Source organism: Passer domesticus, chromosome 1 (assembly GCF_036417665.1).
Source record: "Passer domesticus isolate bPasDom1 chromosome 1, bPasDom1.hap1, whole genome shotgun sequence".
In the NCBI taxonomy this organism is placed as follows: domain Eukaryota; kingdom Metazoa; phylum Chordata; class Aves; order Passeriformes; family Passeridae; genus Passer; species Passer domesticus.
Genome location: NC_087474.1, coordinates 3864910 through 3891493, shown reverse-complemented (window position 1 = coordinate 3891493; position 26584 = coordinate 3864910). Strand labels below are relative to the sequence as shown.

Genomic DNA, 26584 nt, shown 5'->3' with positions numbered 1-26584 from the left:
AAATACCCCAAAAAACCTTACTGGGTGCAGGAGTTTGGCTGAATGCAGGATGGCAGATTACTGACCCCACTTTTGTGCTGGTGTTGGGGGCAGATTTAAAGCAGAGACTCTGGGAGGGCTCCTGGGGACACAGCTCCCATGAGGGATGGATGGGGCAGTCACTGCTGCTGAGAGCTGCCTGCACTCAGCTTTTTTCCCAGGCAGTCAGAGGAAAGCTGGTCCAGCCTTGGGGAACCTTGGTTGCCATTTGGAATGCCTAAATTTAGGTTTGTGCTTTGATTCAGGACTGCTTTTGCATGTCCTGCAGTCAGTCTGTTCCCCAAGTGAGTGTTATCCCACAGGGATGCTGTGGAATCTGAAGTGTTAAAGATGCTGTTGCTTTAGGGTTACATTAATCATGTAAAAGCACATAAAAAAAATCATGTAATTAAAATGTTCTGTTCTTGAGGAAGTACAAGTCGTTTACTCCAAGATTTTAAAACCATTAAGGTCTCAGGTTTGTGGTGTGTTACCTTTGGTGCGTGCAGAGGAGGGCAGACTCCTGGTCTCCATCCCTAAATAAGGTTTTCCTCTTTCCCAGGTGATGCTGGGGAGAGGCTTTGGGAAGAGTGGTCCATGACCCTGTTGTCATGTAAAAATTAATCTGTAACCTCTGTGTATGTTCATTACAGGGTGGATGCTTGAGAGAGGAGGATAAGGCACAAGAGTCTGGGACCGGTGGAATGGAGGCCTGATGTAGATGGAAAGATGGGTAAGAACTGCATTCCTCTGGAGAATCAATTTTCTGCAGCCTCATAATTTGAGGTTGGGACTACCAAACGTGACAACAGGCTGGGAGAAATTGCTAAGATGCTCTGACTATTATACTGATTTCCAATTTATGTTTAGCATTTTAGTGGTGCCAAAATTGGACAAATTTTCTTCTTATTCTGAGTGTGATCTGGTGGTCATGTTCCAGGTGGAGTCTCTTCCCAAGTGTGCCTTGTATTTCTCTGCAGAGCATCTTCATTCCCTGTAGATCTTCTCCCAAGGAATTTTCTGTTTCAAACAAAGCTTGAATGTATTGCTTTTCTAAGCGTGACCTGGATTACTTCCACCTTCTCCCTCTTCTGCTGGAATAGTTGTGTATGAGATGCTCTGAGGTGCAGATGGAAACTTTATTAGGTGGGAATTATTTATAGTTCTGGGGGTACGTAATTATTTTGGTCTTATCTCAATAGATAAGAACTTTCTCCTAAAGAAAATTCATTCTGTCAGGAATTTGGACCACTTGGAAGTGCTTAAATGGCTTCCTGGCCTGGTACCCCAAGAAAGGAGCAGAGATCTTGGAGGAGTCCAGGCTAAGCACTTCACTTGCACATTTGCAGCATTTACACGAGTTCACCCAAAACTTTTCAGGGATGGCTGAAGTGATGCTTTAAAGAAGAAGAAGAAAAAAGGAGAGATGTGTTAACTTTAGGGTTTGTTCTTGCAGATGTGTAGAATCACAGAATGGCTTGGGCTGGAAGGGACCTAAAAGATCATCTCATTGCAACCCCCTGCCATGGCAGGGACACCTCCCACTGTCCCAGGCTGCTCCAAGCCCCATCCAGCCTGGCTTTGGACACTTCCAGGGATCCAGGGGCAGCCACAGCTGCTCTGGGCACCCTGTGCCAGGTCTCAGCATCCTCACAGGGAAGAATTTCTTGTTAATACCTAGTGTAAATCTTCCCTCTGTCAGTTTGAAGTCATCCCCATTGTCCTGTCACTAACTACACACAGAAAAAGCCTTGAACAAACGTGATTCAGAGTTTGGTAGTGGTCTCAATTTAGAAAATGAAAAGTGTGAAGCCCCTGCCACATCTTAAGTGTTTATTCTCCCCTGTGGAGAAAGGAGAAGAGTGGTATTTACTCCATCCTGGCTTTATGTGTGTTTTTGCTCTTTTCTCTGTTAACCTAGAAGAGAGATTTTGTGGGAAGAGAACTAACTTAAAACTAGATTAAAAAAAAAAAGGGAAGGGAAGAGGAGAGAAAGTCCAGATCTGCTTCTTCAATATAAAGAATGACAAATTTCAGTTTAAAATCCCTGGTGACTAACCCCAAAAGTTTTTAGAAACATTTTCACTTTGAAGGCAAAAGCCACTGCTTTGTCAAGGCAATGTGGGTTATTTTAACAAGGAAAGCTCAGACTTGCCCTGAGCACCAGCAGGGAAGGAGTTGCTGGCTCCAGCCCAGTTCTCAGGGCATTGTGAATTTTGTGATTTCTCGTACAGAGAGTGGTTGATAGAGCCTGGCCAGGGTGCCTTCAGCCTGCCAGCTGAAAATGTAATATGGATGCACCAGGGCAGCATTAATTATGGGAATTCTGTAGTGAAGAGAGGCACTGTGGCTGGTTTGGGGAATTTTTGGTTGTCTTGTGCAGGTTTGGGGTTCTGCTTGCATTTTGTGTGTGGGAGGAACACTGTGCATGTCCCCTCGCCAAGGTGTCATTGCTGTGGCTCATCACCAGCAGCACCCACACCTGTGTGGGGTTAGATGTGCCAGGATGTGTCCAGGTGGGATCAAGCTGAGATCCTGAGTCTGTGGGATCAGATGGGTGAGGAGCTGTGTGTCCCCAGCAGTGTCCCTGCGTGGTGTTTGTCTGTTAAAGAATCACTGCAGTAGCTTTGCTGATGCACAGGAATTCACACTGAATTTTCAGGGTTTATTAGTTTAACTTATCTCCCTCTTCCTTGTGTATGTGTTTGTTTACTCCGTGCTTTGGGATGAGGGAGCATTTTCAATGGAAGTGCAGGGAATTTGCAGTCACATCATTGATTTCCCTCTGGAAATTTCCTTCCTCCTTTCCTTCAGAGGAGACGTGTTGGATGAGGTGATCTCTGACAGCCTGTTCCAGGTCTACCTTTTTTTTTTCCTTTTTCCAGGATTCTATTTATAGTCTGCTCAGTGTCTCAGAGTTCAGCACAGCACTGTTCACTCCTAGACATGTTCTAGGGAAGTTGCACGACCTTGCATGGAGACCACAAGGGGGGAAGTGGGGACTTCTGGCGTCTCTGTGTCATGCAGTGCTTGGACCAGCCCTGTGCAGCCGTGGTATCCCTGGGCTGTGGCAATATCTCTGCATCTGCCAGCTTGGGACCAGCCTAAGTCCTTGGCATTGAGTCTTTTTATTCATCTCATAGTTCATTTCCATCTGCAACCTCTCATCAAGACTCTTTGTAATTTGGTCAAATGAGTGCTTATGACACTTTTAAAGGTGTCTGCATCTTCAGTGCAGCACAGTGTAAAAACCCTGCCCAAAAAGTATTAAAAATTGCTGTGTTTAAACCTGACATCACAGCAAAAGTAATATTAAAAATCCTCCAGAACTTGGTACAAAAAGCACCGGTTTGTTTGTTGCTCAAGTTTTATTATTTTTGTTTTAAAAATTATTTAAGTGTTCTCAGTTGTGGTTATGAAATATTGTGTGTGTGCATGTGTGACTGTGATGATAAAAACTCCAGGAAAGCTGACCTGTTCTGCTCAGTGGACATCCACATAACTCAAAGGTTTAGGTCTTCAGTGCTTTGCTGGGCAGAGTGTGACTTCTGCTTCAGCAGAAAGGTCATCCGAGGTGTGGGAGATGGGAGAGTGATATTGTTTATAGTATTGACTTGACAGAGTGTGTGTGACTGCAGGCTGGGCTGGCAGAGGGCAGGAGCTTGCTGAGAGCTTGTTTGAACAGCCTTGGCATGGCCATTCAGCCCAGTTGGGTTTTTTGGGGGCTGCTGAAACAGAGGGGACTGCTAGAGCTGGTGGGGCAGAGCAGAGCCTGTCCCGTGGAGGTCTCAGCCCTCCCATGCTGTGTTTTCCTCATTCCTCAGCAGGCAATGCTTTCACTCTTCACTTCCTTATTGCCCTCAGCTTTCTCTTTGTACGCTGAGAGCTATCAAGGAAGAATTATTCATGTTGGATTGCAGCACTTTATATTATAATAAGATCATCAGGCTTTCTAGCTCAGGTTTTGTTCTTTTTGAGAGGTGTCTGAGTTAAAAGGCGCCCATGGTCTCCTTCTCCCTGTCCTGGCACTGCACCCATTGTACCCAGGGATCAAATTTAGGGTGCTCTGGGCACCTGGGGAATGTGGGGTTGGACCTGCATCACATCTGGGATGTTGCAGCTGTTGCTGCAGCAACAGAATAGGAATTCATGGGCTCTGGGCTGAGGCTTTGAGCACTGGAAGTTGCTGGGCTGGGAGGGAGAAGGAGTTCTTTATGATCCCTCAAATAACCTTCAAAGGTATCAGAGTCAGTCAGGGGAAATAACTTGCCAGTTACATTTCTTTGCTGGGTAAACATTTTTCTCCTTTCAAGTGTGCTCAAGAGAGAGGTACAGGTTGTGGGGAGAGGTAATATCTTTTATTAGACCAAATGATAGAGGTGGAAAAAAACAAGCTGCCTTTTAGGCACATAAGCCCTTCTTCAGAAGGAGCAAATTTTAAGCTTAGCAGGGAAACTGCTGGAATAATTGGCCCAAGTTTAATTCAATTATGTTAATCCATTAGAGGAAAATTAGTGTTTGTGGAGCAAAGGGCAGAGTTAGCAAAAAAGCTGTGAAAGTTTCTTGTGGGATGAGAAACCTGGTACCTTGAAGTGGTGAGGAGTAGCAGAGATACAGGCATGCAAAAATTTTCTTAAATGTGGTTAGTTTTGCTTTTTAAGATTCTAGCCCCTGCTTGCAGCTCTCCTAGACTTTAATTCACAAAAGCCAACGGGAAACAGGGGGTTTGTCATGAGCAGTGTTGGGTTTATGGCTGGGCTCAAAGATCCTGTCTCCTCTTCCAGCATCCCGGTCACTGCCTGGGTGCGAGGGGCAGCAGCTGCTTCCCCAAACTCTGCAAATCTTCCCTCACCAAAAGCCACCCAATTCCAACCCAGACTTTGCCCCACTAGCCAGGAAGGGGGGAAGGCTCTGAGGTGGCTGCACCTCCACAGGTTGTGCTCCTGAGCTGCTGGAGGTGAGGAGCTGAGAGAAGGAAGGAGAACGAGTCTCAGGATGCTTTCCTGGGGGAAAATTGGCTCCTTAGCTGGACTTTACGACCCTCCAAGCCTGTGGGGATGCAGAGGGTGCTGGTGGTGGTGATGGGCTGTGGAGGGGAGCAGGGTGTGCAGAAGCTGTGCCTGTGGCTCTGCTCCTGTGGAATTTTCCTGCGCGCGGCGCTGTCAGGGGTGGCTATTTTGGGACTGGAGGCTTGTGGTGAACCACAGATGTAACCTTGCTTTCCCTCCCTGCTGAGCTAAACCAAACACCTTCTGCATCCCAAGGCCTTTTCCATTGCAAAAGTCCCTGGTAAGCCTCTGGGGCGAGGGAGCATGGGCACTGTGCCACGGCACAGCTCGTCAGGAGAAATTTCTGCTGTGATTTGTGGCCTAACCACTGAAACTTCCACGGGTGATCAAAGTTGGATCCCAAATGCTTTGGGTTTGGTGTTTGTGGGGTACTGATCACTCAGCTTTAAGGGCATCTCTCTCACCTTTCCTAAACTGAGGTGCAGTCCCAGCAGCTTTGCCTTTGCTTTTGGTTTTTCCTGGGGAAATTTGGAGGGCACTGAAGTTCTTCATGATCTCACTCTGGCTCTGAAATGGGTTCTGCCATAATACACGAATTTATGAGCCAGTTTAGTCTCTGTTGCTGTTTTCTCAATGCTCTCATTAATTGACTGGAGCCTTAGCATGTCTGTATTACACTGGGGGTGTTTGCTTGTTTGTGTGCACGAGTATTTTGGAGACGTTTGGGTCCTCTTATTGGTGTTTTGATTTGGTTATAAATGTGATACATATTTATAATTTTTAAAAGAACTGGTTTAGCTTTTTTAAAACAGATTTTTACCTTCCCCTCCAAGCCTATTCCTGAGCTCTGATTTCTCTACCATTTTGCAAGGGGATGTAAAAGGAAGGGTTGTTTTTGATCTAAACACAGTCTCCAGTTCAGCTATGCAATTTTTCCAGTAGCTGTAGGGATCACCTGAGGGCTAGCATGGATAGAGGGGGAAGAGGAGGCAGGAACTCAGTGTTACCCCAAGAAAAGGGGTGTGGGGGATAGTGTAACTGTGCCCTAAACCCACAGATGTGCTGTTGGGCACTTGGTATGATGGACCTTTGCAGCTGTCCAAAGCCTCTGATGGGTTTGGTTTTGTTTCTTTTCACAAAGCAGTTACTGATGGTGCCACAGAAGCGAAATTAAAAATCCAAACCAATGTCATTTATGGAGAGCAAGAGTTGAGCATTGATTTGCCAGGCTGAGAATTAATAATGTCCTCTTCCTGGTGCCCCCTTTAGCATCATAATTCTCTGAGAAGAACAAACATGCTTACAAGAACCCCCAGCACATCACAGCACTGGTTTTCTACGCGAGTCTGTGTGTCCTGAGCTCAAGCCATCAGTGAGCAAACTCCTGCCAAGAAATCCAGCATGTCAGGAGGGTCTTTCCTGACTTCCTCCTGCATAATTGCTCTGCCCGACCTGCTGGGCTGTGCCCTGCCCTTGAGCCCTGCCCAGGGGTGACCTTGGCATCCCTTGGGTGGGGCTGCAGGAGGGAGAGCAGCAGCAGCATCCAGCTGCTGGTCAGCTTTTGCTGACTTGCAAAGGGAACGTGCTCTGCTGGTGTGTCTGCTGCACTGCTGTCTGCTCTGGAGGAGGGAAATTGGATAATTCTTCTCTTTATCAGACAGTGGCAAAATGCTTTGTGCGTGTGGGTTGGATTTATGGGGAGGTTTGTCTGGATCTCACTAGGTGGGTGCAGGCAGCACTCTGCTTGCCACAGATCATTCACAGACAGCCCTTCCAAGGGGGTGAATTGCACAACAGTACTTGTAGCTGCCTGTCAGAGTGTCTGGGTCTCTTCTTTGCTTGCTTGGAGGCTTTTGTTACAGTCCAAGTCAGGCTCTTGAGCCTCTGGCTCACTGGGCTCCTTCCCAGTATTGACTGGGACAGTCAGTGATGGTATTTAGTTACTAATTGATCCCTTCTGTTAAAATTCAGAATCAGAAAAATCAGAATCATTTAATTTAGAAAAGACCCTTCTAGTCTGTGCTGGCTTGGTACCTTTTCCCCTGGTGTCTTGTGCATGGCCTGGATGCTGGTGGCTGCACCTGCCTGTTCATGGTGTTTGCAGGTACTGCAGAAACGCCAGGCCTGGGTTTCTCTTTGTATCCAAGCTTTGTCTCCAAGCTTTTTCCCCCCCTGGCTTTTGGAGAAAAGGCAGCATTTATCTTCACAAGCAAGTTCTTTGGTGTGTGCTCTCCCATGGGTGAGTGCTGTCCTGCTCCCTGGGCCAGGAAAGGCCTGGCCTGGTGTGACACTGATTTTCTGGGAGGGCAGTGGGCTCTGACAGGAGTGGGCTTCCACTGGAACACGTGGGCCAGGTTTGCTGTTAGCTCCTGCTCACACAGCAAACAGACATGAAAAGGTGCTTTGGCCACTGAGCATTGTGTGCTTCTTTGCTATTTCCTCTTGATAAAAACAGCAAGGACAACAACAACAAAAAAACCACCCCAAAATAACAAAAAAACACAAAACCAACCAAACAAAAAACCCCTGGAAAGAGCTGCAGAAATGAATGAAGTATCAGTCTAGTGGCAGAAGCTGTGTATTGCCATTTACTTAAATGAAGAAGGGTTAAAAGGAGATGAAATCACAGTCTGTGAGTACCTGGAGAAGATGGGCAGTGTCTGTTGATAGAGGGGTCAGGGCTATAAAGGTCTAATGAACAGAATACAAAGCCAGCTGTATTCTCAAACTGGAATTGAGAAGTTTGTTGCAAAGAGGAGCAAGGGCATGAGCTCTCCAGCTAAGGCTTACTGAAGAGGCTGTTCTGTGTGATTCCAGGTCAAGGCTGGGATGTGGGATGTGGAGGCTGCTAAATGAGTTGCTGTGCCCTTTGTATACAGCCAGGAAGGCCAGATCAAGTGAAGTCCTCTCTGGATTTAAGCTCCTTTAATGTGTTTAGCTCTGGCTGCAGACTCGTGTGGTCTTGAGCAAGGCTTTTGTCTGTCTCTGATTTCTGTCCATCAAATGAGACATAAAACCCAGCCTACTGTCCCTTTCTGACAGTGTAGCTGGAATTCCATCAGGACAGGGGCTGCCCTTTGCAGGAACTAAGTGATGCCAGGGGAGTGAGTCTTGTCTTTCAGGGTCCCTTTGCTAAGTGATAAATGTTGTATACAGTTGATCCAAAAATTGTGTGTTCTCAAAAAAACCAGCAAAAATGAAAGGCTGATGTCTCTTCTGACCAAATTCAGCATTGTCAGAGTCGTCATCATGTGGCTCCATATTTATTTTCTCTGGTTTTATTACATTTCAGTATTTTTGTCACTATATATTCAAAGTCTTTCCCACTGAAAGGGCTTTTACTGGAGGTGACAGTTTTTATTTGTGGCTCCCCAGCCTCTCTTCATCCCCCTCTCAGCTTTCACAGAGCTCTCCCCTGTGCCTGGGGACATCCCCAGTGGCTGCATCACCTTCTGGAGAGGTGGGTGCTGCTGCTGGAGTTTACGCAGGCAAATGCACCATCAGCACCACAGCTGTGAAAAGCACAGTGGGATCTTCAGTGACCACCAGTGGTCACATCTGTGGTTTTTCTCTGGATCCAAGTGCCTGCAGGGCCCTGGGGCTGCATGCTCCAGCCTTGCCCAGGGATGACTCACAATGTTCTTCCCTCCTGCAACGCCCAGGGCTTTTCCCCCACTCTTCCCAGCCCTGGTTCTGCCTGGTGTGTGTGTGTGAGAGGCCCAAATCAGAGCTCACCATGTTTTACAGGATCTGCTTTGCTCCTGCAGGCTTTCCTGTGGGCTTCATCCAGCTGCTGCTGCCTTTTTAATTTTTTTTTATTTTATTTCAGTGTTGAAGGAAGCAGCTTCATGGAACTACCATAAACTGCCTCTTAGCAATGACCTATTAGTGCAGCCAACAATAACAGCAGTGTCTAGACCATCTGAACACAGCTAAATTATTCCTTTGTCCCTTCTTCATTTGCTTTCTCTCCTGACTCTTGAATTGTTTTGGGTGGTCCGTGTTGACCTTCAGGCTTTCTATTCCTCCCTTTTGCAAATTTTTTTTCATCTCTCTGAGCAGTGAACTTGCTGTACTAAGACTGAAAGTCCAGGTTCCTCTCTCCCCCACGCAGGCTGGAACCGAGGCCACGTAGCAGCACTGGAAACGTGTCTCTGAAGGGCAGAGAGATGTGTCATCTGCTGCCTCTTTGCTGTCACTCCCTGGCTGATTTTGCCAAGTAGCCAAATGCCCCAGATTCACAGAATTCCCAGAATGTCTGGGTTGGAAGAGACCTTCAAGATCATTGAGTCCAACCCAGCCCCAACAGCTCAACTCAACCCTGGCACCCAGTGCCACATCCAGGCTTTGTTAAACACACCCAGGGATGGGGACTGCACCACCTCCCTGAGCAGAGCATTCCAAAACTTTATCATTCTTTATATAAAACTTTTTCCTAATATCCAGCCTGTATTTCCCTTGGTGCAGCTGGAGGCTGTGTGCTCTGGTTCTGTCAGTACCAGATTCACACTGGCAGTGCCCGGGACTTGCAAGTCTTAACATCTTGCAGAACTCGAAACCTGATGAGAGAAGGAGGCATTCTGGTTTTGATAAAAGATCCTGCCAAAATGGATGAGTGTATTTTAATAAAAATACAAACCCTGTCTACTGGAGCTTCACTGGTCACTGCTCCTTGGGAGTGCTCTTGGCTTTCTGCTCCTGTGTGTTCCTCTCTTCTGTGTGGCTGTGGATATTTCCCCCCACCCCCAAACCCCTGGGAAATTAATCTCTTTTGAAACATCTATTATTTTTGGTTGGAAGTGATCCTTGGTTGGATGGGCTGGCAGTGTGATCAAACAAGCTTGGTCACAGGAAGCTGATTTAAAAAGCAGAAAATTAAGTGTGTTGGTGGAAAGTAGAGAAGAAAGGAGTTTCCTATTAAGGGAAATAGCTGAAACCTGAGGATGGAAGAAGAGACATTGGGCACAGAGGGACAGTACTAAACACAATTTATTTTTATGTTTCATCTTTGCTGTCTCTGTAATCAGCTTTTCTCTGTCCTGATCTTCCATGGTAGAAATAATCCTGTTTTCATGTTGTGTTGGAGATCAAGTGGGATTTGTTGTACAATTCATCCTGTCAGCCCACAGTACCTTAAGTGAATTTGTGCAAAACGATGCCAGAGTGGAGCTGGGCCAGGAGCTTGTTCAGGAGCAGGAACCTGCTCACGTTGCACAAAGATTTCCAGGAGTCTCCCAAGTCCATAGAGCTCCAAGGATACTTCATCAGTGTTGTGCAACTCACAGATGTTTTGTTCTGGAGCCATGGCAGAGCCTGGGGAGGTGTTTGCTGTGCAGCCTCAATGCTGCCTTCTCACAAGGCTGAAGAATATTTGGGTCCTGCCAGGGCTGGATCAGGAGAACAGGATTTCTCCTGTCCCTTGGGCACGGGATTCCTGACAATTGGCATTTTGTCCCTGGGAGAGCCATCCATCCTTGGCCCTCTCCTGACTCAAACCCAGCCAAACAGAGAAGGAGCAGCCTGTGACACCCCTTTTGCTGGAAAGGCTTGGGAGTGGCATTTGGATTTAATTATCCTGTTCACTTCAGGGCTTGTTTGAATTTTTGACTGCACTGGCTGAGCTGGCTGCGTCTTTCCATGGAACGAAGTCCTCCACCCTTCTTGGGAGTCAGCTGGGAGACCCCAGGAGCAGTAATTAGGATGGGCAAGAGGTTCAGTCTGGAAAGGATCAGTGCCTGTGCAGAGCTGTCCCGGAGAGGACTGGGAAGTGTCGGTTTTGCAAGAGATGATGCAAATTCTACTGCTGCTCAGAAGTTGCCTCAGAGCCTGGTGTGGGGGGTTTTGTTTTGAACAGTTGAGGCTTTGGTCATTGCCTCCCAGAAATCACAGCTCTCTTGGAGTAAAAACACACTGTTAAAAGCAGCTGGAAAATACTTAAGCACATAGAAATATATTAGTTGAAGGAAATATTGTATTTCTGCTTGTGCTTAAGTTTTTTTTTCACCCTCCAGCAGCAGAAAACAACCTTTCCTGCTTGGATAGGAAGAAGTTTTCTTATCTTATTTTGCAGCAGTGATGTCATGGATGTGGATTTTAGTTTTTTGACAATTAACACTCATTTTGTAATTAAAAATCCTCAGATGCTTTTCAGAGTGCTCTTTTGCATCAGTTTTTTTAGTAGATAAAGGAAGGAAAATGCTGATTTGACAGTCAAATACAAGAAATAGCTTCTCTTTCCTTTTTTTCTCTTCAGTACCTGATTCAGGACAGCTGGAGCTCAGTTTTACACCACTTATTCTAAGGCCTATTCAGTTGATGTTCGGGTATTTCTGGACACGAGGTGAATTTAAGCAGTTACTGAAAGTGAGTGGATTCTGCTGTGTTTGGAGAGATGCAAAAAAGTCACTTCTGGCAGAGATTTTTAACCTGACTTCCTAAGCAATGTGACTTATCATGAGCTGGGTTTGCAGCACCAGGAATTTTTAAACCTGTTTGGTGGACTCAGAAGTCTGTTACAAAAAAAGTTTTGGCAAGATTGATGTGTAGATAGAGGAGGAAGAGAATGTGATATGAACCAGGGCACTGCTGGGTTAACCAGGGATTCCTCTCCTGGAAGATGGTGCCAGGGAGGTTTGGAGGTGGGAGAGGGGTGGGGAATTGGGTGGTTTGACTCTGTCTCTGCCTGCTGGCCCTGTTGGCCCAGGACATTACAGATTGTGTTTTGTGTCAGGCAGTGCAGGAAACTTTTGTTGTCACTCGCTGGAAAAAAAAAAAAAAGGGTGAGGGGCACTGTAGAGATTAAAGCTTTGGTGGAAAATTCCTAGAGGGTGGTGTAAGGGGGTTTTGTTTTTGTGGGTTTCTTTCAGCTCATCCCTCCCCCTGTTCCCTTCCCCCTCCACAAAAAAAAAAAGCTTTTTGGTTTTTTTTTGGTTTTTTTTTTTGTGTTGGGTATTTTCCTACTACAAAATCTGTGTGGAAAACTATGCTTGTCCCAGAGGTGCTTAAAAAAAAAAAAAAAACAAAACAAAACAAACCAACAGCAACAACAAACCCAAACTTTGGGGACATTGTTGATGTGTTTATTTTTTACTGTTGGTTTGCTGGGGTTTTTTTGTTTGTTCCCCCTGAACTTGAACTGAAAATTATCTTTTCTTCAGTTTTTCCTGTAGCACTTCAGGTTGTACTCCCTGCCACCCCTCTGGAAAAACATACCTGTGCTTTTATAAATAGGGAAATGTAGGAGGCAAAAGGGATTATATTTTAATGTACTTATGCATGAATTTTATTATTTTATCAGTTATATTTTTAATATTGATGTAAAGATATATATTTATATATTAAATGTGTATACACACATTGCCTACAGGAAAATGTAGTTTTTTTCCTAAGAGTTTGATGTAGGCATTGAAGCTCATTTCTGAGCTCTGAAACGTGAGACTGGATTTTAAACATTTTCCCTGAGTTTTTCCCCTTATTTCTTTAATACACTCTGGGAGCAGAGCATGCACAAGAAATGTTTTTCTCACATATCTGGGTTTTTTTGTAGCTTCATTGCTCATAGAACCCAGCAGGAGGAGCAGAACAAGAGGAGATGGTGTTCTGTCTGTGCATGAGGATCCAGGACATGCACCTCCCTGGGGAAAGATCCTCAGTATTTGGGTCCATTCCTGTCTGATTTCATATGGTTTTGGTCATTTTTCACATATTTGTGGACTTTGAGTTAAATCAGCAGGCTGGCCTGGCGTAGGGGTGGTTCTGTCACTGGAGACACTCATTTTTAGACGAGATTTGTAGCTGTATTTGTATTTTTTGCAGTAAGAGCTGCATGTGCCTGACATTTGCCCTGCCTGTGTCACGAGCATGGAGTGTGCAGTGGATTTTCACACCCTCCTGACAGTGTGCCCTGCCCTAGGCCTTGACAGGGTTCTTGCTTCTTGTGGTTGGTGTTTTGCCTTTCACACTTCATAGCTGCTTCAAGAGCCCATAACCACAGATGCTGAAGTGTTGAACAAGAGGAGGTTGGTTTCAGAGCCAGTGGTCCCTCATAGTTCTCCTGCTACTGCAGAAATCAGAACTCCCACGAGGGCTCTCTGTGTCTTCTCTCCAGCACTGCTGAGTTGTTCTCTTTTCTCATGGATTCCTTGTCCTCTCCCCTGGTTTCTCACTGCTTCTGGTTTTGCAGGTCAGTCGTGGCTCTTGAGCACCTTTAATGGAGAGGGAGGAAAGACAAGGACACCTTTTTTCCCTAGCTCAGGTTACTCCAAGCCCCATCCAACCTGGCCTTGTACATTTCCAGGGATGGGACAGCCACAACTTCTGTGGGAAGCTGTGCCAAGGCCTCACCACCCTCACAGAGGAAAACTTCTTTCTGATATCTAATCTAAACCTGCCCTTTTTAATTTTAATGGCATTTTCTGGCATCCTGTCCTTGTCAAGAGTCCTCCTGCAGCTTTCTTGCAGGCTCTTTCAGGTGGGGATAACGAGATCTCATTATCTGTCTCACCTGTAATGAAGGAACCTGTGTTTTCAGGACAGACTGGGCTGGGAGAGACTGTGGTGTGGTCTTGGAATGCCTCTCTTAACAGGAGGCTTGCCATTGTGTCTTCTGATCCATTTGTGTTGAAAGTTTATATTTGCAGCGCTGTATTTTCACTCTGCACATCCGTGGGCAGGGTTGCTTTCCACACTTCAGTTGTCTCTTCTTTTCTTGCAGATGAAGAAGAAGCTCTGAACTCTATTATGAAGGATTTGGCAGCGTTGGGCAAGTGTGGGGGGCTGCTGGACAACAACAGGAATAAAAACAGTGTCCACTCCAACAAACAGGTATGGCATTGCTTCCTCAGGCCACCCCAAAGTCCAGCAGGCCACAGAGGTGGGCATGGTGCTTGCCATGCTGGCAGAGCAGAGCTTAAATCTTAGAACTGAAGTTAACAACTGCTCAGCACATCAGAAATATCATCATTTCACCAAGCTAGGAGGTTTATGACCTCTTTTTGAAGAGCTGAAAGGAAGTTACAGGCATCACTATATCACTGAGGAGCAGGGAAGGGTAATGCCCCAAATTATTCACAAATATAACAACAGGGCCTGAAACTGGGTTTAAATCTTGAGTCTCACCTCAAGGCACTTCTAAGTGTTGTTTTGGTCTGAAAGTAGCAGAACTTGTTTCAGGCTGTGCAGCTTTAGGACTTGGACAAGTCAATTGTTTTCTATTGACAGCATTAATGAAATACAATATTTATTATGTGCACATTTTGCTTCAGATATTTGAATGACAGACTGCCAATTCTGAGCTGTAGACACCCAGGCTCTTTGGGGAGGAATCATGTCATTCTTATATAAAGTGTTTAATTATGAATTACTGCTGTTTATCTTTATGTTCTTAAACCCAAACGTTTTGGCCCTGTTGCACATTCAGAGTTGTTTTGGTGAGCAAAAAACATTGTCCCTTGAGCAATGTCAGAAATTATTTGCTGACATTGATACAATAGCTGAAGTGGATTTAATAGCATGTTTGTCTATGGAGCAAATAATATGGGAACATGAAAGTTGTGAAGAAAGAATTCAGTTGTCAAAATAGCGAGGGAAAAAGGGAGAAAAAGATTGGGACAACTGGGAAGTTGCTGGAGAAGCAAGGCAGCAAATCCACGTGGAATTCTACCTCTAGTGCTGTGCTTTAGAATGAGTTTGCAGTCAACCCTGCAACTGCTGGATGCCTAGCAAGGGAGAAAACAAATTGTCATTTACTGTCGTCATGCATTTTTTTAATGTCACTTGTGCTACAAACAAAGAAGTCTGGGTGCAGAGAGGAAAAATCCCTTCCCGAATCCCTGAGGACTTCCCAGCCACATGCAGACGAAAACACGTGCGCGCGTCTGGTTTCAAAGTGCGGCCCGGCGGTAGCAGCTGGCCAAGTTGAATCACTGGGTTTGTGTTCAGCTCATGCTGAAAAAAGTCCAAGATGTTTACAGAACTGACCAGAGAAACTCAGGGCTGGCTCCCTGCAGCTGCAGGAGAAGCAGAAAACCCAGAGCAGCTTTGGGTGGCTGCAGGGGCAGCATCTTGTGCGCAGTGATGGGTGGGGACCGTGTGGAGCCAGCTCCAGTTGCTTTCAGGGTAGCAAAGCTTTCCAGGCTCTTCTTAAAACATTTGTTTTGCACGATGGGGGAAAATCCCTGCTGTTGTTTTTGAGGCCTGGGCTGTTAATGTAGCACATACACAGTTAACCACATAATTAGTTGAAAATAAGGTAAATTGTAGTTTTCATTGATTGAATTCTTATCTGCATAAAGTTGGCCTCTAGGAATCAAATTCACACCCACAGCCCATCCATTCTGCATCTTCATTTGTAAGTCACCCATGGAGGTATCAGCTTTAGAATAGTTGGCTGCCAGTTGTGTTTAATTTTATTATAGGATTGTATTATATAGGAATCAAAATTTCCTTCTTATTAGAGCACTGATACTTGGAAAAACACTTCCTCCTTCATGCTTTTTCTTTTTATCCACAAGTGGAGCTGCATGCTCAGCGTTGCTCAGAGCTCCCTGATGGAGGAGATGTGGATGGTGAGGATCCTGCTCTCCTCACACATCCGGAGCTGAGGGGTCAGACCAGCAGGTCCCAGGAGATGAAGGGCGTTGGAGGATGTTGAATTGTTGCCTCACTAAATTGGACAGGCTGGAACACGTCTGGCTCGCGGCACGGCGGGAGGTGGGGAGCGGCCAGAGGAGGTGGAACTAGTGGGAACTTGGTTCGTGTTTGTAGCTCACTTTAATCAGCTTGTTTGGGTCATTTTAGGTTTCTTTTTTTCCCCTTGTTTTTTAGGACAGAAATTGATGTGGGGTAGAGATTGCTTTGGAAGTGCAGTTGTTATGCTGTGATTTGTTGTTCCTTTGGTATTTGGTTTTCCCTTTCTATTGTTTACCTAATCCTGTGATTATGTTGGTCAGTTGGGCTGAAGGATGCCCTGCACAGTTCCCTTCCTGTGGGGAGAATGAGGCACAGGGCCATTTTGGTGATAAAATGTCCTCTTGGTCATCTAATTGTTGGGGCCTCTCATGAGGCCCTGCAGCAACATGCTCACATTGAACTACTTGGGTTTGGGAGTTCAGTTAATAGATTAATAAAATAATATTTCTTTTTCTGTGGAAAAATGTTTTTTCTGAGGCATGGGAATCCTTTGGTCAGTGTTCCAAATTTCCACTGAAAGACAGAGTTCACAACAAGAATGTCTTGGCTAGCTAGCCAGTTCTCTGTGGCTTGCAGCAGTTTTTGGTACACAGAGAAGCACAACTGAAGTGCTATCTCATTCCTGTCTCCTGGAGGGCTTCCTCAGTGCTCTCTTGACACAAGTTGAAAATTGAATCCTGCCAGATTTTATTCCTCATAGGCCTGGGCCACACAAGAAAACAGCCTGTGGTTGTGTGCGCTCCAGAATATTTATTTCCCAAAATATCAATAGTTTTGCTTCAGTTCATCTTAAGAAATGAACATCCTTTGGCAAATTTCATAAAAGTCTTTATTTCCTTAGTTTTCGTCCCTCACAAATGAGTTCAGAGTGAAGGCTGAGTTCCTGGATGTGCAATGCCTTGTGGCAGAACGGGCTGGAAATTAGAATAGGACAGCATGGCTGATTTTCCTCCCTTGAATTGCCCAGGCAGCTGGCAGCAGCTGTGATGGCTGAGCTGGAATCCCCTGAGTCCTGGTCAGGTGTGGCAGCCACTACCTTGTCCTGCCTCTCTACCTTGTGGGAATTATAAGGACAGCCATGGACACCCTTTTCTTTCCTCATGTGAGGTAAAACAGAGCTGTTCTTTGGGAACAGAGGGATCCTTATGACATTATTCCTAGTGCAGCTTCTGCACTTGTATTCCTCTGTTTCTCCTTTAATCACTCTGTTATTCCTTGTGCATCCTCTGGCATGGCTGGAAGGAGCCCTTTCAGGCTATCTCTTGGACTGAACAAGGGAGTTTGTTCATAGAAATGTCCCTGAAGAGGGGAAGAAGGAAACAGGAGAATGAAGATTTGTGTTGTGTTATTAAGGAAAAAGATGAGTGGAATAAGAAGGGAAACCCCGAATAATTAGGAAATCCTGAACAAAAGGATGGAGGGAGAAAAGAGCAATTAAATTAGCATTTATTTTGGATCTATTTATGTTCACATCCATTCATTTCTATAAATAGCACTTGGCAACTGGCAGTATGAAGCTGCTTGTCAGTGGGCCTCTGTCACAGCCAATGACAGCCAGCAGCTCCTCTGCCACCTTAATCACCATGGCAAATTCTCCCACGGCAATTAAATGTTGGTAGGAAATGTTTCTCCATGTACATCAAATGTCAGCCCTGAAAGTTGTTCTTTTAGTAAATTACCTGTGGACCGTTCCCTTCGGCAAGCTGGGTGCGAGACAAGGCTTGCTCATAACTCCAGTAAAATACAGCTCATTTTGTAGGGCTCTCTGTGGGTCTTTGAGCAGCCTGAAAAGGTGTTTGGCTTTATCACCTGGAGGATATGGTGTGGATGGGGGAAGATGGGAGTCTCTATGAGGGGATCTGCAGGGATTTCCCCACCTGGGGAGCAGAAACAAGGGGGGAAAATCACTGACTGGGAAAGCCTTGGCTGGAGATGGCAGAGGCAGGGGAGTCCTAAGGATTTAAGAGGCTTTCCCATGTCTGGATGTGGAGCTGACTTGGGTGCAAAGAGGGTGATACCAGTGAGAAATCCAGCTGAAAAAAAGCTCTTCCCTGCCAGGTGGGTGGTTTTAGATAAACATTTTGAAGCCTGTGATTTCTAGTGCTGTCTGAAACAGAAATGTCTGCAACAGGCAGCAGTGAACCTTCTAGACATCATCTTTGCGCTGTCCTCTGAGCTGCGCAGGTGCTTTTAGAGGGGAAAAAAAGCTGCAAAGATCCGGAGGGACTGGGATATATTGTGCCTTCTGCCCCTGCAATGATAAAGGGGCAGTGCCAGACAAACTGCTTTCTGTCTGGTTGCTGAATAACCCGGCGTGCGTGGGGGTTCTGTGCAGATAATTCCCAGTGACGTGCGTTAGTCATCTCCTCTTGCGGTCTGGGGCCGCGCTCCAGCTGTCTGGCGCGCAAGGAACGTCCCGCTGCTGAGGGCAGGGGCGAGCACAGGGCTGATGCAAACGACCTGCACCTTGGGGAAGTGTAGGAGTCCCCTCAGCCTGGCCCTGTGGTGCTGATTCCTCTCAGCCAGAGCCAGGAGTTGAGGAGGAATCCCACCGCTTTGCGGCTTTGTGCGAAGGGAGTGACTCGAGCGCGGCTCCGCGGGGTTTTCTCGTTGTTTCCTAATCCAGAGAGTAGAAAATGAGGGAAGTGAAATCAAACCCTCTGATTACCCTGTGGCGTGCAAAAGTGGGTGTATTTCACTGCCCCTGTGTTACCCAGGGGGGAAACTGAGGCAAAATAAGTGCCCGAGGTCTTGTGGGTGGATATGAGCAAGGCTGGAATGAGCAGCACCAAGGGGAATAGGAGGCCCCTCGTGATGATTTTTCCTGTCTTTCTTGACCACAGAAGGGTTAATGCTGAAGTCAGAGGCTTTGTCCCAGTTGGTTTGTGAGGCAGCTGTGGATTTGGGTGGAAGAAGTGCCCTAAAGGCCCCATCCTTGTGATGTCTCAGCATGGGAAAAGCTGTCCTCTGGTTAGGTTTGACAGGAGCAGGGCTAAAGCAAGCCACAGAAGTGGGGTCTGGACAGAGCACTGTTTCTGATGGCAGTGGAGTTTAGGAGGAGGAAAAGACATGACAGGGGAAATCTTTGAATTTGTGCTAGTCTGGGATTTTCCCCAGTGGCAGCTTTAGTTTTTTCAGTGACACAGACAGGCTTGGAGGTGCAGGGCAGAATTTAATCTGACTGGTTGTTGGGTGTGCAGGGGGACATGCTTAAGTGAGATTTGGCCATGGGATGGTATCAGTTTAGGTCCCCTAGACATTTTAAAATGGATTACATCAAAAAAATGTATGGTGGTACCCAAAAGAAGGTAAGGAGAGTGAAAGCTTAAATCAACAATAATAGGGGAAGAGTGTTTATCAAGACAAAGGAAAAAGTATACTACAGAAGTAAGAGACTCCCTGCCTGCCTCTGCCATTAGACAGCCTTCTCCACGGGCTCAGCTTGGATCTGTACCACAATTTGAGCAACCCCCTGGCTGTTCAGCAGAGAGGGTGCTCAGCATCTTCTGCTCCTCCAGAGCCGCTTCCATTTTAGGACTAGCTGCTTGTTTTCCTGCTCTCCGTGTGTGCTTTTATTACAAACAGCAGTCAGCTCTTCAGGGATCTCTGTATAAGATCATGATTCACCTCGTTTGGAAACACTTTTTCTGTTTTTTTTCCAACGTTTTCCTTAATCCAAACCAGCACACAGGGCTGTTGCTCCAGCTCTGAGGGCCAAGCTTGGCCAAGCCTGCTGGGGTACATGGACCCCAGCCAAAAGGCAAAAGCAGTTTCCCCCCTTTCTCCCCAGATTCCCATCTGAATTCTGTCTCTGAAGCTTGGAAGTTGTGGTCTTTTCTCTGTGAAATCTGGATTTTTGAGGAAAGAGCCAAAAATACCTCAAGGAAAGCCTGGAAGGATGGTGATGGGTTTGTGGCCGCAGCAGCGGCTTTGCTTTTTCCTTTCGGAGGAATATGGCAAGAAGGAGTAAAATACCGTTTGTTTGCAGGGCTGGAGGAAATGCCAGCACAAGTATTTTGGAGAAGAAATTATTGTAGAAACGAAGGGAATGACTGTGGTATTTCCTGTCAGGGCTGTCGCTGGTTTTGTTTGTGTCGCAGCGGGGTCTGCAGGCGCCAGCCGCGCCGTGGGCTCCTCCGCGCCCCGCGCGGAAACGCGCACGGAGAGGGAAAACTGCTCATGCTCACAGCCCAGGAGGCCAAACTCCTTCATTCTGTGCTTCTTCCTACCACTCTGCTGCTTCAGAGAATGAACCACAGAATGGTTTGAGCTGGGAAGGGTTTTAAAGGCCAGAGTGTCTGCTGTGGGCAGGGACATGTCACTGGACCATGTTGCTCAGTCCTGGCCTTGAAAATGTCCAGGGATGGAGCATCCACAGCTTTTCTGGGCAACCTGTTCCAGTGTCTCAGCAACCCAGTGGTAGAAAATGTCTTCCTTACATCCAGCCTCAATCTAGCCTCTTGCTGTTGAAAACTGTTGCTCTCCTCCAGTCACTACAGCAGTCTCCAGTCTCTCCATCTTATAAAGCCCCTTTTTTATATTGAAATGTTGCAAGAAGGTCTCCATGGAGCCTTCTCCTCCCCAGTCTAGGCTTTCTCTGCATACCCTTAGCCAAAACCTCTCCTGCCTTCATGCCTCAGTTTCCTTTGCTTGCTCCATCTCCTGCCTGAGCTCTCACAGTGCTGATGAAAATATTGTTTAAATGGTCTGCCAGAGCTCAGGGTTTAAGGCTGGTGCCTGTGGCTGTCCTCACCCCTCTCCTGCACTGTATTTAACACAAGCCTTTGGATGTCTCAGCTTGTTCTCCACCCACTAAGGGCCTCTTGATTGAAGAACAGGGCTGCCCTTGACCTCATGTGACACCTGATGGCAGGGTCAGTGAATAGTTCAACCTGGGTTGTGCAAGGGGGAGTCACATTCCTCACAAAATTGCAAAAGTGGGTAGGACCCAACAGCTTCCACCACCCACACCTCTTCCACCTCAACATTTGCACGCTGTGTTGGGTTCCTGGTGGAGGAGGTGCTGGTCCTGCATTCCCCCTGATTGTTCATTTGAGGTGCTGGGTGCAGACTCACACGAGGTTCTGCTCCAGCACTTGGCAGTGCCCCAGGCTCCCTGTGTAATCTTAAACCAGTTACTGCAAACCAGACTTCCATGGGTGTAAAAAATCACAGCCTGCTCCAGCGTTTAGGAAGTGCTTTGCATCCCCTGAGATTTCCTAGTACTTTGGGCACTGCCCACTCTTTTTTTTTTTTTAAAGAAGGGGAAAAGTATTTTATGCTGATAGCAGTGATGAATTCAGCTTGAGCTGTAGGTCAAAAACATGAGCAAGCCAAGGGAAGCCTGAAAAATTAAACTGTAATCAACTTCTCAGACTGATAAATATGAATTTATCCCTCTTCCAAATGCTTGCGAGCTAAAGGTCTTGGTTTCTTGGAGGGAGGCAAGAGGTTAGTGTGTTTTATATTGAAGAAAAATGTTATCTAATTAAGAAATGAAGTGGGTTTTCATTTCCCTGTTGCAGCCAATGTGTTTGTAGCTCTGCTCAGAAGCAGAGCAGTGTGGGGCAGCTGGCGTCCTTCTGCTGGCACCAGGCCACGGCACATCAGCCTTGTTGTTGATGTAGAAGAAAAGGATGCAGCAGGGTCGTGGCTCATTTTTTTTCATTTTCTTCTCTCTCTGGAGCTTTAGACAAGTGTTCTGACATTTTCCAGCCACAAGCTGTTTTTCAAAACTTGTTTGTCTGTGAAATTTGTGCTGTTCAGCACGACCAGGCAGCGTGTGCTGCATCCCAGCTCAGCGCAGTGTTTGGGGCTGTGCTGAAAGTGAAACCTGTGTTTTGAAAGGTTTCCTGCAGTGAGGCCAGAGCTGTGTGAGCTCTTCCCCTTCCACGTCCTGCTCTTTGTAAGGAGAAACCTTGAAAGTTCCTTGTCCTGATATTTTTTTTCCTCTCTCTTTCTTTAGAGAAAGGTTTTGTGGTGTTCTAGTCAGTGAACCCAGATTGGCCAATTTATTGCCAGCCTCCAGGAGGAATAAACCAGCCAGGCCTGTTCAGAGAGGCACATACAAATAAAAATTGGCATGAAAGAGCCTGTATAATTTCTTTTCCAGCACAGATAGCCCAAGGTGGCAATACCACCTGATTTGCCTGTCTCTCCAGAATGATTTGAACCTTCAGCACTAGGTTGGTTATGGTCATCTCTTCTCATTTGGAATTTTGGACTGGTTTAGAATTAATCTGATATTTTTACAAGTTGGGCCTGGTTCTGGAAATGAATCTGGCGACTGTCCAAACTTTGTGTGTCTGGAGAACTGGCTTTAGCCAGCGAGGTGATGTAAGTGCCTGTGTAGCACAGGGCTGTATCGCTGCTGGAGTGCCCCACTTGGTGACTGTCCCAGCACTGGTTCTTCCCAGCCCTTCCGGAAGCACAGAAAATGCCACGAGCAGAGATAACAAGGATGCATTTTGGGTGATCCAGCGTGTTTACCCTCAATCTGTTCAAGCTTTTCAACAGAATTGCCTCCAGCCTTGACTTCCTGAATTTCAGTGGGTGTTTGCAGAACTTGAGGAGCTGTCGGTCGAAAAACAAACCCGAGGGCGCCGGTCCAGCTCGTTTTCCTCGTTAGGAACAAAGCTGTTTCACTGCAGCTCTGCTTTCCCTCTGAGAGGATGGAAAGTGTGCCTTCACACACTGGCAGCCCAGGCCCAGAGATAAGTGCTGTGCTCAGGAAGGGCTGTCACCCACCCAGCTGGGAGTTATCCCTGCGAGACGCCGGTGGCGCGGGACCGAGCCCTCCCTGCGGTTACACCTCGGAGGGAGGTGGCCAGCACTTCTCCCTGCATGGGAAGAGAGCTGTTTGAGGAGGCTGGTGGGCACTGTGGGGAGGAAAATGCTGGTTAAGTGGGGTGACTAGACCTGGTCTGGGGAGTAAAGAGGGGTTTGATCTGCGTTGGAGACCGTCGGAAAGTCCTGGAATGATCTAAGGGATGCTAGAGGGATGCTTGGCTCAGACTTGGCCTGAGGAGCTGAAGGAATGAAAAAGCTCCTTGTGGTCTTGATTGCTGCTAAATATGCACAAACAGAGGATGGGAGAAGTGTTTTTTACTGGTTCCTGCACAGCTGTGTGCCCAGTGTGCCTGTGATTCCACTGGCTCTTCTTTGGGTAAATTTTGTGGTTTCTCTTGAGGTGAGCAGTGGGTCAGTTCAGGGGGGGCATTGGCTGTGCATCGTGTATTGGGCCTCATACACTTTGCATTTTGTAGCAACCAGCCCTTCAACCATCCCACCACTGTTGGCTTTAAAATTTAAGACTGTCTCCACCTCCATTAGAGAATGCTTGCTTTTGAGTCTTAATTCTTCACCCCAAATATTCCTGTGTACTAGTAAGCATCCTTTGAGCTTTGTTTTTTGGGTTTCCAACAGAAAAGTACTGGGGTGAAACCATGGGAAGCACTGAAGGTGGACAGGCACCAGACACTTGCCATATTGGCCTCTTTGATATTAGTGCCTTGCTCCCAAGAGTTCAGAACCATTTTCAGCCTTATGAATTCATTTTATTAAGACTAACAGTTCTAGAGGAGACTGTCTTCTTGCTTACAGAAGAGCTTATTTTTTGACAAGCACATTCCTCAGCAGTGTGGAGTGTCCCCTAAGGTTGTGAGTCCACCAGGCAGCTTGGCCTAAATGAACCAGATGCATTACAGAGTTAGGAGAGTCTCCCTGAGAGCTCCTGTCAGCTTTGGGTCTGTGGGTCAATCCAGGATGCAGTTTAGGACCTCACCATTCTCTGCTTTTTCTTTCAGCAGCGAAATGTCAGGATCAAGTTTGAATATGAAGGAGAGAAAAGGTAGGTACCTACTCCAGTCCCCTGTGAACACAGGGAAAAAATACCTTTTCCACCCAACACTGTCCAGCTGACTTCAGCCAGGATTCATTCCCCTAAAATCAGCTTCACTTGTATATGCAAGAGCCCTGCCTCATCATCCCATTTGCCACAAGAAGCTCCTGGGATTTGCACACAGGCAAAATGGTTCCAAGCTGGAAGTCATTAAATGCCTCTTTTACCAAGGACATTGGGAGCACACTTGGAACCTTTTCTCTTGTTAATTCTTGAGCCCTGCTGAACCCACAGTGGAGCTGGAACTCTACAGAAATGTGTCCTTTGATTAGCAGTCCATGACACTTACTTAAGATAACCAGATTTTGGGCATGGGTCCCATAAAAATAGGGCTGGGAGTTAAAGCTTGTCCGCCCTTCCCTGCTTGACATTTTCATGGAATCACCTCTGCTTGGTGACTGTGACAGGGCAGGACACAGGCTGATGGTCCAAGATGCATGTTAAAGCCAAAGAAAATTTAAGTAGTGTTATTTTAGGGTTAGACTCTACCTGCTGTGAGTACCTATAGAGGTGCTGTGTGTGATGGTACAGGAGTGTCACAGGATGCCAAACTGCATCGTCCCCACTTCCAGCCCTCCTCCCCATTCAGAGCCTCCTGCTGAAAACAGAGATGATAAATCACTGACCATTGCCTGATCTGGGATTTCTCCAATGGAGTGCTGCTGGACTTCCTTTTTTTTTCCACCTGTACTCATGTTAGAGGGAGGAGCAGAGGAGCTGCACAAAGATTATTGGTAGATATTCTTGCAGAGTTGTCAGGTCCCCTCTTGGGCACAGCAGAGGAGCAGCATTTCTGTGAGTGCAAGGACAAGGAGCAGTCTTTATGCTTCATGATGGAATACAAGCCCTTTCTTCAGTACTGTCAGTCAAATCCCAAATTCCAGTATGCTTCTGCTAAACTGAGACTGTTGTTGTATTTGTTTGTGTTTACAGGATTATCCAGTTTCCAAGACCAGTCAAATTCAAGGAAGTGGTGCAGAAGGTCACGGACGCTTTTGGGCAGACGATGGACTTGGTCTGTGTGAACAATGAGGTACTCTTCTCCTTTCTGCTGAGGGGCAGCTTTGGGGTGCCTGCTGCCAACTTCAGGATTGAGCAGTGGTTTGTTCTGAAGGCCCTGATTCTGTGTTTTACTTGGATCTGAAGAAAAATAACCTTATTTTGTGGCTCCCAGCTAGTGAGTGCACAAGAGCTGTGGTGTGAACACAGCTCAGAGGGATTCTCAGCCCCCAAGCCAGGATTTTCCTTTGTCAAAATCATTCTAAGGAAGGCCTGTTACACAGGAACATTGTCTTTCCCCTCACTCCATCAGGGATGTGAAGCCTTCCCACCTCGGGGGCAGTTGCAGGAGCGTGAAGTGCAGGGCAGGAGGGACAGTGCTGCTCACACAGTGTTCTTTTATCCAGCCCTGACTTTGTCTCACCCAAACCCCCGGCACGACGTGCACGTTCTTGTGGCTGGGTCTGCAGTGAAATGTGCATCACTGGACGTTCCTCCAGCAGCCCCTGTGGCCACATAAAAGCAGCCAAGGAGCCCTCCCTCTGCAAGCCTTGCATTTTAAGGCTAGGAGGTCTTTCTCCTCCATCCTTCATCACATAGGCCTCTGTGTTTGTCCCACTTTTGAGCCCAGCACTGTGTGTGAAAGCCCTGCTGAGGGCTGTTAGCAGAAGGGGGAAATCCTTGGCATCTCCTTTGGTGTGCTCAGTGTTTTCCTGTGGGGCATCTCCAGCCACTGGACTCACAGGGTGGGTTTGGCTTTGGGAAGGAGGAGAGGGCCAAATGGCAAAGAGGTGGGCTTTTAAACACAGATCCTTTTGGATCTGCCTGGCAGCTGGCTTGTTCAAGTATTAATTGTAGATGACCTGCAGCCTTTGATTAGAGTATGAATGGAGAGAGAGATCCTGAAGAGACCTTTCTTCTTTTTTTTTCACCCCATTTATTATTTTCTCCCTTCTGTTTCAATAGAGATTTGTTCCACAAAGCAAGTTGCTATTCTTTTACAATAGGTACCTCATGATACCAAAGTGTCCACTGGGTTTTGACTTTGAATGCAGTCAGGTTTCTAATCTTGGGCATTCTTTGACAGCCCCCCTGGGAAAAGCCTGCCATTGAATTCCCCAGGAATGACTAATTTCATTCCAGGTTTCTTCCCACTGGAAGAGGATTTCTTTCCAACAACAGCAAACAGAAGCTTAAATAATGCATTTTATCCCATGTTAGAGACTGTCTTTTCTGCCATGTGCACAGCACATAGCAGGGCCATGAGCAGGCCTTTGGGTACTCCTGGTTTCTTAGGGCAGTGCTTGGTTTTCCTACGCTTAAAAGTTCCACCTCGTGAGAGCCCACAGCTTTGGGAAGATGTCTGAGGAATAGCAACTCAGGGTTGTTGCTCTGGAAACACTGTAAACAGACAAGAGGGATCTTTGGGGACACAGCCTACGTGCACATGTGGTGACACCCCAGCATCTGGCTCCTGGCTCAGGGGTTTGGGTGTCATGACTGCAAGTTTCAGAGGGAACATGACCACAGACTCATTGCAGTTAAATATTTCACCCTGTCTTTATGCCCAAGGGAGCTGTGCAGTAATTCTTTGCTGCCATCAGACACCTCTCCTGCAGTGGCACCTCGTAGACCAAATTTAGACTGAGGTCAGCAGGCCCCTGCAGAATCTCACTGAGTGGCAATGCCTGTCCTGGTGGAAGAGGTGTCCTGAAGCCAGGCTCAGTGAGATGAGCATGCCAGCTGGGTGGAGCAGGGGCACACATGAATCACATCCTGGTGGGACCACGGAATCAGCAGGCTGGGGCTGCTGTAGATAAGAGCAGGGCCTGGCCATGGGTGTCCCCCGTGGGGCATGTCTGTGCTAGCTCTAGGCTGGGCTCATCTTTCTGAGGAGTGGGACAGCAAAGCCTGGCCTGGCCAGGGGCAGCACAGACACCAGCTTGTGTGTGACCTTGGGCAGAAGTTC

At 46.8% G+C, this 26584-nt stretch overlaps 1 protein-coding gene across 6 annotated transcripts in view; it reads left to right on the top strand.

Moving 5' to 3' along the window:
- LOC135302560 (mitogen-activated protein kinase kinase kinase 3-like) overlaps positions 1–26584 on the top strand; it is a 76739-nt gene that overhangs the window by 21019 nt on the left and 29136 nt on the right. For 3 of the 6 annotated variants that reach the window (XM_064423175.1, XM_064423260.1, XM_064423341.1), the window contains 4 exons: positions 672–751; positions 13741–13850; positions 23522–23565; positions 24550–24649. In XM_064423175.1, the coding sequence (XP_064279245.1) occupies positions 748–751; positions 13741–13850; positions 23522–23565; positions 24550–24649 (258 nt within the window). In that variant the 5' untranslated portion in view covers positions 672–747. Of the gene's footprint in view, positions 1–671; positions 752–13074; positions 13210–13740; positions 13851–23521; positions 23566–24549; positions 24650–26584 lie in introns of those variants that run through there. The other 3 variants (XM_064423421.1, XM_064423488.1, XM_064423556.1) reach the window with 3 other exon arrangements.